Source organism: Sparus aurata, chromosome 4 (genome assembly GCF_900880675.1).
Source record: "Sparus aurata chromosome 4, fSpaAur1.1, whole genome shotgun sequence".
Lineage (NCBI taxonomy): Eukaryota > Metazoa > Chordata > Actinopteri > Spariformes > Sparidae > Sparus > Sparus aurata.
The window spans coordinates 28,372,193-28,388,653 of NC_044190.1; the positions used below are offsets into that span (position 1 = coordinate 28,372,193).

General features: G+C 40.9%; 2 protein-coding genes across 5 annotated transcripts in view; both read right to left on the reverse strand.

Annotated features, from left to right (window-relative positions):
* The window catches only part of kiaa1549lb (KIAA1549-like b), a 74,422-nt gene extending 73,015 nt beyond the window's left edge, over positions 1-1,407 (reverse strand). For both annotated transcript variants that reach the window (XM_030414930.1, XM_030414931.1), the window contains exon 1: positions 731-1,407. In XM_030414930.1, coding sequence (XP_030270790.1) covers positions 731-950 — 220 coding nt within the window. In that variant the 5' untranslated portion in view covers positions 951-1,407. The remainder of the gene's footprint in view (positions 1-730) is intronic.
* A 5,239-nt stretch (positions 1,408-6,646) lies between these two features.
* LOC115580242 (homeodomain-interacting protein kinase 3-like) overlaps positions 6,647-16,461 on the reverse strand; it is a 38,023-nt gene continuing 28,208 nt past the window's right edge. For 2 of the 3 annotated variants that reach the window (XM_030414383.1, XM_030414385.1), the window contains exons 4-16: positions 15,717-15,836; positions 15,139-15,225; positions 14,230-14,414; positions 13,982-14,141; positions 12,328-12,451; positions 12,115-12,236; positions 11,903-12,027; positions 11,399-11,575; positions 10,989-11,321; positions 10,750-10,896; positions 10,370-10,635; positions 9,161-9,300; positions 6,647-8,290 (exon numbers count right to left, since the gene is read on the reverse strand). In XM_030414383.1, coding sequence (XP_030270243.1) covers positions 7,820-8,290; positions 9,161-9,300; positions 10,370-10,635; positions 10,750-10,896; positions 10,989-11,321; positions 11,399-11,575; positions 11,903-12,027; positions 12,115-12,236; positions 12,328-12,451; positions 13,982-14,141; positions 14,230-14,414; positions 15,139-15,225; positions 15,717-15,836 — 2,457 coding nt within the window. In that variant the 3' untranslated portion in view covers positions 6,647-7,819. The remainder of the gene's footprint in view (positions 8,291-9,160; positions 9,301-10,369; positions 10,636-10,749; positions 10,897-10,988; positions 11,322-11,398; positions 11,576-11,902; positions 12,028-12,114; positions 12,237-12,327; positions 12,452-13,981; positions 14,142-14,229; positions 14,415-15,138; positions 15,226-15,716; positions 15,837-16,461) is intronic. The other variant, XM_030414384.1, reaches the window with a different exon arrangement.

Genomic DNA, 16,461 nt, shown 5'->3' on the forward strand with positions numbered 1-16,461 from the left:
AGCTCAGCCGCAGACAAGAATATATCTATATATGTGTGTCTAAATAACAACCTCTGAAAATGCCAAATGCAGAAGAGATGGGGGGAAAAGAGAAGTAGAGACAAAGTTGAGGTTGAGACGGTGGGGCTCAGAATAATGAGTCCAAGCGAGCATCTGCAGAGGAGAAGCAAGAGAGTGCTCAAGGTCTGTGCAGTTGCAAAAAATCTGATGGCAGAGACAAAAGATCAGGGCTCCGGCAGGATCAGGTGGGGGAAAAAAAAAAAAAAAAGATTAGTAGGTGAGAGAGTTACATCACATCAAGCAAAACCCTGCGCAGCACCGTCTCCCCACACAACATTATCATGTAAGTGCTGGTCAGTGGTGATGGAGGTGGGGGGGGGGGGGGGGGAATTCATCCTGAATACTAGCCGCTTGGACACATTCCCTGACTGCGCAAATGCCAATGCAACAACAGCCTCATGCATGCAGCCTGGACGGTGGATAGTTAAGTTAGAAAATGATATGGCACGCTCCCCCCCAGCCCTGTGTTGAGCCGTGCACCCAGCCAGCAGCAGCGAAATGTGCGGATCACAGCAGCCAGCACGCCGCCTGTGTGAAACAAAAGACCCTTTTTTTTTTTTTTTCTTCCACCCATCCTGTTATACATGTCACTCGCGGTGACAAGCTGACAGGTTTAGTGGCACAAATCGGCATTGTGTTCTCTCCCCCCCTTCCGAGCAGACGTGCTTACCCTCTGCGGCTAAAGCGCACCGGACAAGAAGTAAAAGCATCCCCGCAGACAGCAGACAGTTCGGGAGCATCCCCGCCGCTCCGGCTCTCCACCTGGTCCTCGAACACCTCCCCTCTCCTCCGGCATCCGTCCTCCGCGGCGGGCACCCGCCGGGCTCGCCGGCTCCGACCACTACTTTGGGGTGACCTGTCCGCCGCCCACTCCTCAGACCGGGAGCCATATCCAGTGGACAAGTTGCTGAAGTTTCGGTCGTAAATAATACATTGGATCGATCCTCGTGTGTGAACGGGAAGCACAGCGGTCCCGCGGTCTCGTCGTGTGTCCAGGGCTGGAGGGTGGAGGGGGGGTTCGGTTGGTTGGTTGGTTGGTTGGGTTGGGGGGGACGCGGCGTTGAAGGGGAAATTAAGAAATGCGCCCTATCGCTCCGCTGCGCTCGGTCCACCCATCAGCACCGTGTGGCGCAGGGCGGCGCGCACACTTTGCCAAAGGTTTGACATGTAGCTGCTGGCGGGTAAACCGAGCCGCTCCGGATGGATAGCACACATTTAAGAACGCGCGAGCGTGACGTGAAGACACGAATGTAAAGGTATGGAAGCCGGTGGGGTGGTTTGTTTTAAAACACCGCCCCCTGGTCAAAGCGCGTAAATTAGCCTCCCTGCTGTTAATTGTCGGCAGAAAAAGTCCAAGCGTGCAGCCCCTGCAGGGCGCCCTCTGCTGGTGATGGACACCACACAGAACTCCATAAGAAAAAGAGTCAATTTTAGCCTCGTTCACACATCCATGGATTAACATTATGTATTCGTGTTTTTTTGTCTTTACCTCCATTAACAGGTATGTTCGGTTACTCCTGAGCATTGCAATAATCGCTTCATTAATACGTGAGTAGTTGCAAATAAGACCGGCTATAGTACCTCTTCATGTCCACTAGGTGGCAGCACACACCCAGAGAAACGCAAACGAACTGATGAGCGATGAAGGCCCTTGGTCTCTACACTGCAAGCAGACAAACCTCAAGTCACAGAGCCTGTTGTGAAAATAATATTAATCATTGCTGGATAATGATTTACATGACTAAAAACAAAAATAGAATAATCTATTTAGCAATAATATTTGTGTTTGTTTTACACAGAAACACTGAAGTGCTCACTCCTATTAGTCTCCATGTGGTAGCGGTTCTGCAGCTTTCAGTCACATTACATGAGCTTCAACATCAGCACTGTCAGAATTGAATTGTGCAATGAAATGTTCACCGTAACTGTCCATAGCAATAAATTATCAATACATCTTTTAAATTTTTAACAGATTAAAAAAATAATACTAATACCAAATATTCTTTGGTTCCAGTTTCTTCAAATGTGAGTGGTTGCTGTCTTTCTCTGTTTAGTAGCATTTAAAACGGAGCAATGTTTTTTCCCAGTCGGCCGGACATATTTTTCGAGGGGTGACATTGGGGATCTGGGAAAACTGTGACAAGCTCTGTCTTTTAACAATATCTGATTTATTATAGACTAAAAGGGCTGATCAACAATAAAAAAAAAAATGTTTAATTATGAGTTGCAACCATCTGATGTTGGTATGAGTTTGGATACTACTGAAGCACAATGAGCCAGAGTAACTAACCAGCAGTGTTTGAGGATGTGGTGTACGATTTGCAGTAGTTGTGATCATATAGGTTTAAGGTTACAGTTACATTACTGAAACATTACTCAATAACAACTAGAAGTTCTGGTATTAAAATAATACTCATGTGAAAGTGCAAAGTATTCTCATCACACTACTCAGAGAATTAGCTACTTTTAACCATTGTTATTATTAAGAGCAGACATTCAATCAAATGGGTTTCTGTTTCTACAAATCTTCCATCTGAATTACTCCCAGCTTCTGTTCTGTTCTCTGTTCTGTTAAGACACTCAGTTGAATTGTACTCTACTAAATTAGGATTTAAAAAAAAAAAAGTATAATTCATGGTGTAATGCTTACTTGAGTACAAGTGAAATGACTTGGGGGGGAAAAAAAAAGACAGTAATTTGTGTAGCTGTAATTAGTTACTTTTGCCCCGTGCATCCAGTACAAGAAATTCACCTGAATCAATAAATGGTGGAACAAAAAAAAAGACAAAACAAGCTGCATCAATAGATTTTTTTTAATTCAAAGTGAATCTTAACAATAATACACCATAAAGTCTTATTTTGACACTCACCAAAAGAGTCACCTGGAAAACCCGCTTAATGTGACAAAGTAGAGAAGGCTTGGTCACACCTAAATCACTGAGAACTAGAGAGGAAACACTATCGCAAACTGTAAATAGACATCACATCCATAGAGTTAGTTTTCCCAGTCCTCATACTGTAAATATTGCACAGTGCAATTGCTACATGGCAAACTAGTGTAGCACAAAATTAAAAAAGCAAATGAAACAAAAAAAAAAGGAAAAAACAAAAGCCACGAGAAATCTACAGGTATTAAAACAGTAACAGTTTTCATAATCAAGTCTATTTGATGAGCAATCTAAACAGATGATTCCATAACTTGCAGTGTGAATTAACTCTGAAATTGTTACAGATAACCAGAGAACTAAATAATAAGAGCTCGAATAAAAACAAACTCGTCAAATCAAAAAAGTTACACAGTAGCACATTTAGACTAATACAGACCCTGAATTAACATCTCTAAAAAGGATAATACCGCAGCAGAGGATTTTTTTAATTTTTTTTTTCTGATATCAAAGTCATAAGTTGAATTTTTACAAACGACTGTTTTATCTGTTAAATGATACATGAATCCTCAAAAAAGAAACAAAAAGTTATCCATAAAACCAACGTGTCAATTGTGTGGAAAATTAAAAACATTTTTTTTTTTTTTTTTTAAAGATTTCTCTCCTCTTGCATCCATTCTTTAACTGACAAAGTATGGGAGAGTTTTATGCAGGCGCATTGCTGGTGAATACCTTTGGAGGAAATCAAAAACACAGATTACATCTCACATGCCTATTATCGGGGGAAACTACTTCAAGCACTAATCTGCCAAGTGCATGCCTCGTCATCACAAGCTTTCTTTACCAAATAATGATACTGGAATAACGGTAAAAGTATACAGAAGGGAGGGGTATGAGGGGGGGCTATCAAAAAGAAATATACCAACCATATTAATGTCGGTGTTTAAATGTGGACAATTGCACTCATGTCTGACTGTGCAGCGAAAACCACAATAATAATCTCCTTGACAGAGCGTAGAGAGAATAAACATCCAGATTGACTATTCCTGGCTCTTCTGGGTTTTTTTTTTTGGTTTTTTTCTTAAAGGCCAGCGTTGTCAGCCGTGCTCTGGTTACTCCCCGCTCGGCCTTCAACTTTTGCACGATGGAAAAAGCTGCTCTGAGCAGACGGCTTTCTAGGCAGACAAGTGAAGCAACTTAGGTGTACATGCAAAGTTACGTAAAGCATGGAGATTATCTAAGAACACTTGGTGGTGCAATGACCGCACAATGTAAAGTATTGCATCTGCTGTTCAGCCAGAGTGACTATCCAAAGATTGAGTGTCATATCATCAAAGTGTGTGTCTGTGTGCGTCTGAGTGTGTTTTAATTGTGAGTTATCACAGAGAGGATTTGGTGTCGGCCATCTTAAACAAGAGGAGAACCACCACCGTTTACGTTTCTCCTCTGTTGTGTTTGCGAGCTGACCAGAGGAGAACAAGCCTCTGGAATGACACTGTGATGAAGTCTTATTTTGTGTGGGTATTTATGTGTGGCCGTTAAAAACCTGTCTACTCTACCCGGTAACGGGCTGTTATCGGATTCTATGCCTCCCGCCTCACATAAGCGGTGAGGAATCACCGTCCTCAAAACTCTCGCTTTCTGAATCTCAAGGCACATACACAGTGCTGCTCACACTGTCTCAATTTCAGTAAGGAACACGTAACGATGGCCACAGTTCTGTAATCCACAAAAACAGCGTTCTTGATATGAGACACTCATAAAGGGGAGAGCGATCCGAACACAAGGCAGTTTAGAACATCACAACTGTGAAACTGATATTCTAGCCAGATAAAACATTGAACAGTGAAAAGGTTGCAGAAAATATTTTTGTTCAAATCAATTTAACAGTAAAAACAAGTTGTAAAACATTATTTTGGAACAGAAACATTTGGGCTGAATTCATTTTTTTTAGACACACGGTCTAATCACCCAAACCCCTCACAAGCCTTACAATCCGTGTGAATGCTTAGTGGTGGGTGCATTTGTGTGTAATTAGTGGAAACATTACTGAAGCTTTTCAATCAATGCAATGGATCTTTTTTTTTTGTTTTCTCTTTTTCTGGCATCTCACAGTGCTCCTGTAACACACCAAAGATTACTGGTAGTATACGTACAATGAAAAAGTTAAATCAATCCTGCAAGCTACAGCTTTAGATGTGTACAAAACGTCAATATGAAAACATACAAAAAATTAAGTTACATCGATACATCATTTATATGCAGTGATGAGCCCGAAAGGTTAATAAGGATAAAATACTGATGCAAAAACACACACCCCGAGAAACAACAAATGCAACTAATGTTCATCATCAGCAATACAGTAGTTACAATGACACTCCAAATATGAACGCAAAAAACACAAAAAATCAAAACCACTTCTATTTCAGATAATTAGGGACCTATACAAAAATAGCAACGCTAGGTTTTTAAACTCAGAAATCACCTAATTTCACAGCTATTGAAGTGGCAATCATCATATAGCAGCTTATCTATGATACATTCAAGAAGAAATGATACGACTTATTAATTGCCCAATAAGCTAGACAAAACCTCGGCCATTTTTTTTAAATACAATTTTTTTTGTTTTGTTTAAATTTAACCCCATTTCTACGACTACAGTATAACTGAGGTCTATGCAAACAGAATAGCTACCTTGCTCAGAAAAATGAATTACAGTCTTTGGTGCTGCACAAGCAACTTCATTTGAAAATAAAAGACAAAAAAAATTACACACAAAACTAGTAAAATGAACAGAAAATATGCACGCACAGCATATCTACACATACATATATTTCTACATATATATGTGTGTATATATGTACACATATATATACACATATATAGATATATATATATATATATATATATATATATATATATATACACATACATATACATAGATATATATATATATATATATATATATATATATATATATACACAAACATATACATAGATATATACATAGATATACATATATACATAGACATATACATAGATATATACATAGATATATAAAGTGACATATATACATAGACATATACATAGATATATAAATAGAAATATATATATACACAAACATATACATAGATATATATATATATACATAGACATATACACATACATATACATATACATATATATACACATACACATACATATATATATATATATATATATATATATATATATATATATATATATATATATATATATATATATATATATATATATATATATATATATATATATATATATATATATATATACACACACACACATATATATATCCTCCCTGACGGAATGTATAAAATAAGCAGTTGACACTGATAAGCCTTAAGCCTTTAACAAATGGTATAATGTAAAGGGAAAAAGTTAACTTTGTCACACATGCATAAATGAGAGAATTGCACACAATTAACTCACACCTTATCAAGCATCTGTACTAAATAGTCTAGCTCTATAATATATGTCCATATATGTGTGTATATCAAATACTGCATGGTTTGCTCAGGCTTAGAAGATTCCATACCATGAATTAATTTGCATTTTTTCCTTACCTAATCAAAGCCATGCCCACCACACTTCTAAACATCTAAGAAACAATGTGAAAACACTCAAAATGAAAATACGAAGACGAAAAAGAAAAAAAAAATTGACGATTTAGATTGTATTGCAGTTTCGTCAAACAGTAACAAATACTGTTCATAATAAGAGTTTCACTAAATAGAAAGTGATTATCAAATATTAAGCAATACTCAGTACTTGCACTTTGTACACTAGTTCATTCAGGATAGGGAGAACAGAAAAAAAAAACAGTTTTTTTAATGAAACAGTAAGCATTCGCAACAGCAAAGCATGCTGTTCTTCTTGAAAGAACAGAAAAGTAACTCACTACACACTGAAATATACACTGACTCCAAAAAATAAGCACCGCTATCCGCGATACATCACATCAATGCAGGCTATGCATGGACATATACACATGTGCATATATATACTCACACATAGGATGCATCAACTGATTGGAATTTCAAGTGCTGCAGTCCAGTACATTAATATTCATGGATATAGTCATATATAAGTAGTAACATTAACAACCTCAAATATGTAAGGCACTATGGCTGGGGACAGTTATACAATGCAGCGAGTCTTGTGACACGAACAATAAGAGCAACGTCTATGCATCTTTCCGTTTACATTTTTGCTCATGCAAGACCACATGCAGCGTGAGGAACAACCCTATTTAAATCGGTTAATTGACTTGACATTGCTAACACCAAAAGACACCGAAAAGGTACAAATACTTCAAACGCAGTACAACATACACTGTGGACAACATGTGTGCATCTGTCAATCTAGAGCTAGAGACTGGGATGGCTTTACAAATATGAATGTGTCTTGCACACGTAAGAAGGCAATATAGAAAAATAGCTGGGATCAGGGGTGCAAAGTCCTAACTATTCAACACCACCCCAATTATTTACCTGTTTTGAGGAGTATTCGTAGAAGATCCGATGCAAAGATATATCAAATGTGCAAAACACATTAAGTGTGAGTTTAACTACTCATTCATTCTTTCATTCAATCATTCATACATTATTTCCTTCTTAATTTTGCCCAAATCATCTCCACCATTGGAACTCTTGTTTTTCTTTTTTAAAGCTTGAAGTTCAATTACACCCAAGTCAACATGATTCAAAAAATAGCTTGCTTTCTCTGTGGTTGTGCCATGGTTTTGAAATGAGAACCATGTTGTTTGTGGTTTAAGATAGAATTCGCCCTGTTCACTTAGCCCTCAGGTGGTATGAAGGAAACCTGGGCAGTCATGCTCAGATGTAAGGGTACTGGTTTATTTTGGTGGGGCTGAGCGGGAAACTGGCGTAGGCGGGCGAGGCAATGTAAGAGTGCGGGGGAAAGAGGGGCTTGAATTGGCCCTGGGGGTGCAAGGTGGGGGAGGGCAGCAGCCGGGGGTTGATGCCCACTGTGACCTGATGCACGATGCCTGCCGGGTGGGAGATGCTGTAGGTGGGCTGGAGGACGGGGCGGGAGGCTACGGGGGAGGCCAGGAGGTGGGCCACGGGTGCAGCCGTGACCAGAGGACCAGATGGCGGGTAGGACAGCAAGGTGGGCTGGGAGTGCGGGTGGCCCCCAAGGTGGGGGTGGGGCCCCGTGGTGTGGTTTGGGCTGCTGTGGGACAGGGTGAAGGTATGCCCATGCATGGTGGGAGGGATATAGGCCTGGGGTCTCCGGTGGGCAAAGTTGCCGTTCCATTCTTGATGGCAGGAACTGAAATGCTGCACCTAGGGAAAGATGAACACTATGTTGACACTCAGATTTGAATGAGCCACTAGATGCTGCTGTTTACACATTTTTACATGTCAGCGTTGTGTCTCTAATTAGTCATCACAAATTCTAACATCCACCACATCTTAATGTGTGTCTAACATGACAATATTGTCTTTGTCTTACTGACAATGCAGTAAGCAGCATTACAGTCAAATAACTTATTTTTAAACACAGTTGGAAACCCTAACCCACCCACTGTGTGTCATCTTGAGCGTAGCTGATAGCTTTGTTAGCAAAAGCTACTGTGGCAGATGAATTAAGTCCCATTTACAGTATGAAGTATGCTCTTGGCTGCTGCTCTGCTATGGAAAATATCTGTAATTCAAATGCTCTGTTCTCTTTATCATCTAAATACACAGAGTGTGGTCAAAGCCACTATAGTCACTTGAGAAATTGGGACTTTCCGGTACTTTCTGATTTGCCAACTTCATCGCTTTTTCATATACCAGCACAGGGAGAGACACAGGATAAAATGACCTAACCTGACAATGCTGTAAAATGGGACTTCCCATAAGCAAATACTGCCAACTTCTATTTTCAATAACCACAAATTCTCTCTAACCATACAATTGCTTATGCTGAACATTCTGCTTGATAGATGGGACTGAATGTTTGAACTTATTATATTAACTTTATATAGCACATGGTTGCAAAGTGCTTCAATGAAAAGGAAAAGAAAGAAGAAAACAGAATAAAGGTTTTTCTTAAATGATATGGCAATAGTATAATAATAAACACTTATTTAAGAATTAAGTAATGCCTTCCTGTAAAAGAGGGACGATTTAAAAGATATATGTAGCATATACGTGACTACATCTGCTCACCTGCCCAAAGCCTATAGGCTGCTGTTGCTGGGGCTGGAATGCAGGGGTGATCTTCTGCGGCCTGTTGAGGAGGGGAGTGGAGTGGTGATGTTGTCGCCCAGGAATGCCTCGCCCTTTGGACTGGCATGAAGACTCGAAGACTGAAGTAGGAGGTCAAGTAAAGGGGCATGGATGGAAAAACACAGGGAGATGGAGATGACATAGATTAATGCAGGTGCTTTGGTGTCACACAATATCACAATGTAACTAGCAGGTTTAAAAAAGGCACACGAGATTTCATCCAACCACAAATGCAGAAATGAAATTTATGTCAGGAGGCTTTGTAGACTTGTCAGTGATTTCAGCGGTGCTGATCAGCTCCAAACCTTTAAATACAGTCGCATCTGTCCTCTGAATATGATCTAGGTGTTTATAAATAGATATGTTTGGGGGGAACTGGAAGGAGTTGGTAACTAAGCTTATAGTGGGGTCAGGCCCTTGGCTAAAAATACACCTGGTAGCACCAGAATAGCAAGCTGTGCCCTTTTATGTGAGGCTTTAGTTGCAATATTTTTAGGGTTGGGGGGATGCCTTTGACATGAGAAGCAATACGTCTCTGAATGATTTTCTCTGAGGATTTATAATTGAACCCTCCACTACAGAAAGTTAGCTGTTAAATCAGTGAAACACACTTTGACATCCCACCGACCACAGCTGTTTTAAAGCCTACATACAGCATGCGTAACTCCATTTTAACACCTGAAAGAAACATTCATTTCAGGACACTAAAACATTTTGAGCCAATTCCGCATGTCGTCTGTCGCTTTAAGAAGTGCACATCCACACAGATAGATAAAGGGGCTCTCAGAATTAGGAGTGTTGACGGCAAACAAATATCCACTCGAGAGATCAGAGCGGATACATAAGGGCAGGTCACCCATAATCACCTGTGAGAACCTCTGTGGCCTACAAAGACTGCATAATCCCAAGCCATGTGACCTGTGGAGCAGACAGCAGCAGTGGTGACTGGATCTTTGAGCTAGAGTGACCTACTCATGCACTTGAGTGGAAAACACCATCAGTGTGTACTTGAGACACATGAGTGTGCAGAAATAAAAATGCTGTGTCACCTGCATTATTCATCTGGTAATTTAGGTTTAGAAAGATCCAATGCTCTTATTAGGTCAACTCAAAGTCTGACACACTAGTGTATCATGTGTCCAGTCTTACCTGTGTTGCCAGGAGTTTCACTGATGATAGCAGGGTTGTTGTTGTTGTTGTTCTGCACCCTCATCGGAGGCACCACGACAGTACGAACTGTTGGTTTGCTGGGCTCGGTCTCTGGGGCAACACACGCTACACGGGGCTCGCAGTTCTGATTGCTGCCAGCGATGAAGCGTCGGCCTGTGAATGGACTGTTGCTGTGGCCGGAGGCATCCGAGGCGGGCGAGCTATCCACCGTGTCACAACCACTCTCTTGTTCATCATCTGACATACTACGAGGGTCAAATAAGGATGGGTGTTAGACAGGAGATTCCTTTGCTGCAGTGTGAAGTGGAAGCAAAACATTTGAAGGAGCTTTTTCTTTGAATCAGTTGTGTTGATCGTACCTGTTGGGGTGTTTGCAGGGTGAGGTGCTGGACTGGGCTGAGGCTGAAGAGCTGGTGCTGAGCGTGCTGTCTGGACTGCTAAGGGAGCAGACCCTCTCCATACTGACAGTGCTCTGACATGCCTCACAATCTGCACTACCCTTACACCTGTGTGCAGAAAGAAATTAATAAAGTAAGTCACAAACCTTTTAAAGCAAATTTATTGAAGCGTTAAAAAGAACCAGGCGGTCAGTACTCACTCCCCCATCGAGTGTCTTTGCACACTCTCCTCTTCATCGCTGCTTATACTGATGACGCTGACAGACGGGCTAGCCAGGTCAGAGATCACCATGGCCTGCCGCTGCTCCTGCGAAACTGAAAGCTCCTCACAGTCTGGCTCCACTTTACAGCAGTTCTCTTCATCGTCCTCCTCCACCTGCTCTGTTCCTCGCTGCTCACTAGCGGTACGCCCTGTCTCTGGGCATCTGGCTGCCTCCTCCTCTACCTCCTGCACATTCTTTGCTATATCGGCCATCTTTGGGGACTGGCATGCTAAATTTTGGATGTTTGTGTTTTGGGAGTAGTTGCTGCCCCTATTGAAGAAACAAGTCAATTTTAGAAATGGAAAACGCTGTGAGAACGTGTTTAGTTTTAAAGGGCCATCACTCACATGTCATACCTGTTCACACAAGGCTTGGCTCTCTTGTTGGCAGCTGGCTGTGGCCACACCACATGTGCAATGCCTATGTTGATTGGCTGGTGGGTGGACATGGTCATTTGGTTGGTTAAGAATGGCTGCGGGTGTGCAATCATGGAGCTATAATGGTTTCCATGGGGACGCACTTTCCTGCATTAAGAAAACAGAACATTGCAAATTGAGCCAAAAGCCCTTAGCGCCATTACTGACAAAATGGTCTCAGCCACTGGTCCCAAAGGACATGCATGACTCATCGATCATTAACATTCAGGGGAGCAAGTGTGCTGTATCAGAGCAGTACAGACATTCCCAAGGGTGTACATAGCAACTAAAGTTAAAAAGGCACCAATAAATATTGCTTTATGTAAAAGCATATATTGGAACTATGAGGAATATATACATAGAAAAGATATAGATAATGCGTCAAAGAGATAATGTGCTGTAACACTCCTGAAACAGACAAAAATAATTGCTTACCCCCAGTCACCCAGTCTCTGTGAGCCTGCCACAGTATCAGACGCCAAAGTGGTCGGTGGTGGGGGCACTGATGTCACCTGCTGCCAAGTGGGCACCAAGATCTGCTGTGCACGGTTGGACCAGGCCTGTTGAAGTGCAGGCAAGAAAAGCGTCTTCAGTCTATGTCCTCTCAACATTATTGCCATGACTCCCATCCTTGCTACCCCCCTTACCTGAGTTATGACTCCTGGTCTTATTTGTATGGGTTGGATGGGGGGTGCTTGAGTGACAAGAGGAACAGAAGCCTCCATTCGAACAGAGTAGCCTGCTGCTTTAGCTGTGTTGGTGGGGATTCCTGCAGGGGCAACAGATATTTTTACCTTTTTTTTTCTTCTAACCACTATAAATAATAATAAACAAGTTAAATAAAGATTTACACGTCCTACCTTGAATGGTTGGGGGACATAGAATGAGTGCCTGCTGAAATGAATCGTTGCATCCAAACTGGCCACTTCCTGTCTGCAGGGGTATCCCAGGGTGCATTACTGAGGGGGCTGATGGGGCTAACCCCTAAAAAAAGACAGAAAGGGTTCTGACTGAACTTTTTTGAGGTATTAAAATGATCAACAGTAGCATTAAAGAGTCAGTAGATGGCGACATCTCTGTCCAGAGCAGTCTGCTTTTCAGCCAGACAGAGTCTAGGAACCTGATTTGTACTGAGAGATTAGAGGGTTAGTCAGTTAACTTTAGGCATAACCATGGCTTTTCAGACTACAGACGGTGGCTCACTTGGCTCACCTGTGGTAGATCATTACCATGACCTAGAACACAAAGCTGATCTAATCCAGGAAGTTCAAGGAAGTGAATCAAAAAGAACCTAAGCTTGCTAATCAAGTCTCTGGGAAAAGAAAAAAAGTCACAGACCGGATTCCATTAAGCAAAGGAAATGATTAAATGAGTATTCATCAAGACTTCATTATTCTTAAAATGCTTCCCTTGATCTGATGATACTGCATACGACTGGATGCCTTTCTGGATGAACATGCTCATAAACTAACTGGCAAATAGGGTAATAACCATCTTTCTGGGGCCAATTTATCCAATCTCACCTCAGTTAGAATTTTTCTTTAAGCTGGATAAATAAAAGGTCGTCAAACAGTGTTGAACTCGCTCTTTGAGTGAGCGATAAACAAAGAACAGTCGAGCATGTGCCTCTGCTTCACTACTCACGCTGCACTCGTGCCTGGCTATAATCACATTTATTGAATAACGAGAACTAGGCTTATATTGTTCTGCAGCAGCTCCTGCATGTAGCCCTGCCCCCACACACATGGTAGTAAACACAAAGCAGCCTTTGAGAGGATAATACTAAAAAAGCCATCACATTTTCATGTACATTTCTCCTGAACAGGAAGTTTGCCCTTTTATTATATTGCTTGATTAAAACAAATTATAGATTGGCAGGAATGAGACAGCTTTTTATATCTTTCTTGTAGGTACACTGATAATTCATATATCCAGCTGTGATTACATTGTGTTACAAATTAAGTCTCACATTTGGTCATATTTCCATGTTTCATTCATAGTAAAGTGGCTTTTGATATCTTTTAGATTATGAAGATCAAACGCTTTCAAAAAGAAAAAGGGTCATCTCCTTTATTTCTCCTCAGCAACAACACCGATTTGCACTGTTGCCATGACCTCAGAAACATGACGTGATTTTGTTGCCATGACAGCTGTGCTGAGACGCAATAAGATGGGCAAGTCAGCATACACGAAAGCAATAACAGCGAGGAAATTGTCTACATGATCAGTCTTCACAGGAGCAGATGAACAGAACAGCAGACTGCATGTCAATAACCCACGCCATCTGTGATTATTCCATCACTCAGATAATGTCTTTTTTTTTCGATTTCCCAATTCAAGAACAAAAAAAGTATAAATAATGTATTAGTTATCATATATACCAGCATAGTATGTGGTTCTGTTGCTTTAAAATACAATTTAACTCCCAGATGATTGATTATGACCATAATATAGCTAGAACTCCACATCAATAATAATGGCAGATCGTGATGCAGACACCTCCTGACGACTTACTTGAGTGTGGACACCCGCAATCTTGCTGAATGGGTGGTTAACAGAGGCAGCAGCGGTTGTGGTCACAGGTCTGACAAAAGGACCTTTATTTCTGTTGGCTGCCTCGTATGCACTGGGACGAGTCCAGCAAACATCCATGATGTGGAAACATGACTTCACACTGTGGGCAGAGAGGTGACATGGAGGGTTACGTAGGGAGGTCAAAATGACACGACATGTCTGAAAAACTGGGGCAAAAAGGGACTCACTGGTTGCTATGGGGAAAGTCGAGCAGGTGTTGCATTGTCACAAAGGGGTGGCTGAGGGCTTCAGCGGGGGAGATCCTCTCTTCTGCATCAATCATCAGCATCTTCTTCAGCAGGCCAACAAACTCCCTACGGTCTGCCTTATCCGCTAGCAAGTCACTACCTTCCAGATTCATCACCAAGTTCACCTGGAATACAAACATTTTACTGTTGAAACTACTTGTCAAAATAACCTTTCCATCTGTATTTCTTCTGTAACTTGTTAATGATATTTCCTAATTTTTGGTCTATATGTTTGTACCATTTGATATGTCTGCAAATAATAATTAACTGTTTATCTACAGAAAAGCATAATAAAAGACTTAATTTATTACTCTGTGATTTTATGCTTTTATCCTATGTAAGGTGACCTTGGGTGACTTGAAAGGCGCCACCAAACAAATAAAATGTATATTATTATTAAGTACAATAAATGAGAACTGTTTCAATGCAGTACTCTGTGTGTATGATGACTCAATGGAATTTTTTAAATATGACTTGATTTCTAAAGAATGACACAAACAATTGTCATGAATATGAATTCTCAAGAATCTACTCTGTCTTACAAAAGTACAGACCTTAACAAGCATTGATGGCTGCTTGGGGAAATTCCTTCTGTGGTCTCTGAATATAGTGAGTGAAACCTGAACCTTCATTTTTTAAACTCGGGTTTAGTATTTAACTGAAGAGAAGTTCAGCTTAGAGGCAAACTTTTTTCCCGAGTAGTAAGATGTATACGCTCTGTTTTGTTCATACAGCTGTACGTGTACTTCCTCTGGTAAAGACCTAGTCGCCTACATCCTCTAAACATTTGATGTTGAACTTCCTCTGAAGTCCGGTTAAGTACAATGTGGTCCGAGCAGCTGAACGTACGTGCGCTATGTCATCCAAACAGCTGAAGATGTACTTCCTTGCTTCCTTTGATTTCATTCCCGTCTCCGTCTCATGCTCATCTGTTGACTACAGAAGAAGAACATATGTAGTAAGAACTGAATTCATTAAAACAGTCACTGTGCTCAGTTATGTTGTGCTTTTAATAGTTTATGGTTGTAGAAAACTGTAGGTTCTGTATGAAATTGAGAAGAACTTCCTAAGTAGGGAAGTAGGCAGGGCATTCATGACTCATGCTCTCAAAATGTATTGCCTCTGCTAGTAAATTTGACATTAGAAAAATGTCACTGTAGGACCTCAGGCTTATTCACAGTGTGTGAGGGACTGGAACTAGCAGACTGAGTATGTACTATATAATAAGTATATTTTGTCAGACAGTTCATTATTTTGTGCTAGTTTATCCGGGAAAGATATGATTGCTTCGTATTAGGAAATGCTGTCTTTGTTTTTCAAGTTTTTGGAAACTTTAACATTAGCTTTCAGTGAAGCAAAACATTTTTACTCATTTTATGAACAGGTAATAATCAAATTTGCCATTTTTCGGATGTGTAATAAATCACCTTTAGTCTCCATGCTGCATACGGCGAGTCAGACTCTCTGCAAAAGAACCGTGCTGTCTTTGTCCCCGCATTCAATAGATGTTCCCCCGGCAAACCCTGTGTCTGAGAAATGTAGCGAATCTGTTGGACATAAGGAGGGAAGGGAGGGAGAGCAGAAGAAGATATAAATCTTGTTGCTGAAGCAAAAGGCCATTTTTTTGTTGGTTTAAAGTGAAATAAAAAAAGCTCTGTAATACCATCTCATGTAAAATGATCAACATTTATCTTAATTCTAAACATATCACTTCAACAATGAATGATGTGTTTTTTTCCCCACTGTTGTTAATTGCTCCATCAAAGACACCCTCCAAAACACATCACCAGAGCACCTTATACTGACATACTCTTTTATGTACTGATAATTTACAAGGCCATTGACAGTGACATCACACTATCAAGTCCCTCAGAGTCAAAGTCACTGCGTGGATGTGTACAGTACACGACAGAGACAGCTGTAGAGGCCTTGAACATAGCACATTCCCGAGGAATTGCTAGACTCAAATAAGACCCCTGCACTAAGTGCAGCTTGTGTTTATGATCTCTGGAAGGCGTCAGTGTCTTTTTCATGTATACTTTGATAACAAGGTTCCTATGGTCTCAATGCCAAATGTTTTGCTGCGTAATGATGCTTGTCAGTCAGATGCTGCGAGGCAAGAGTGTCTCACGCAGGTTTATGAGGAGTCAAGTGAGAAGTCTGGCTGACGTC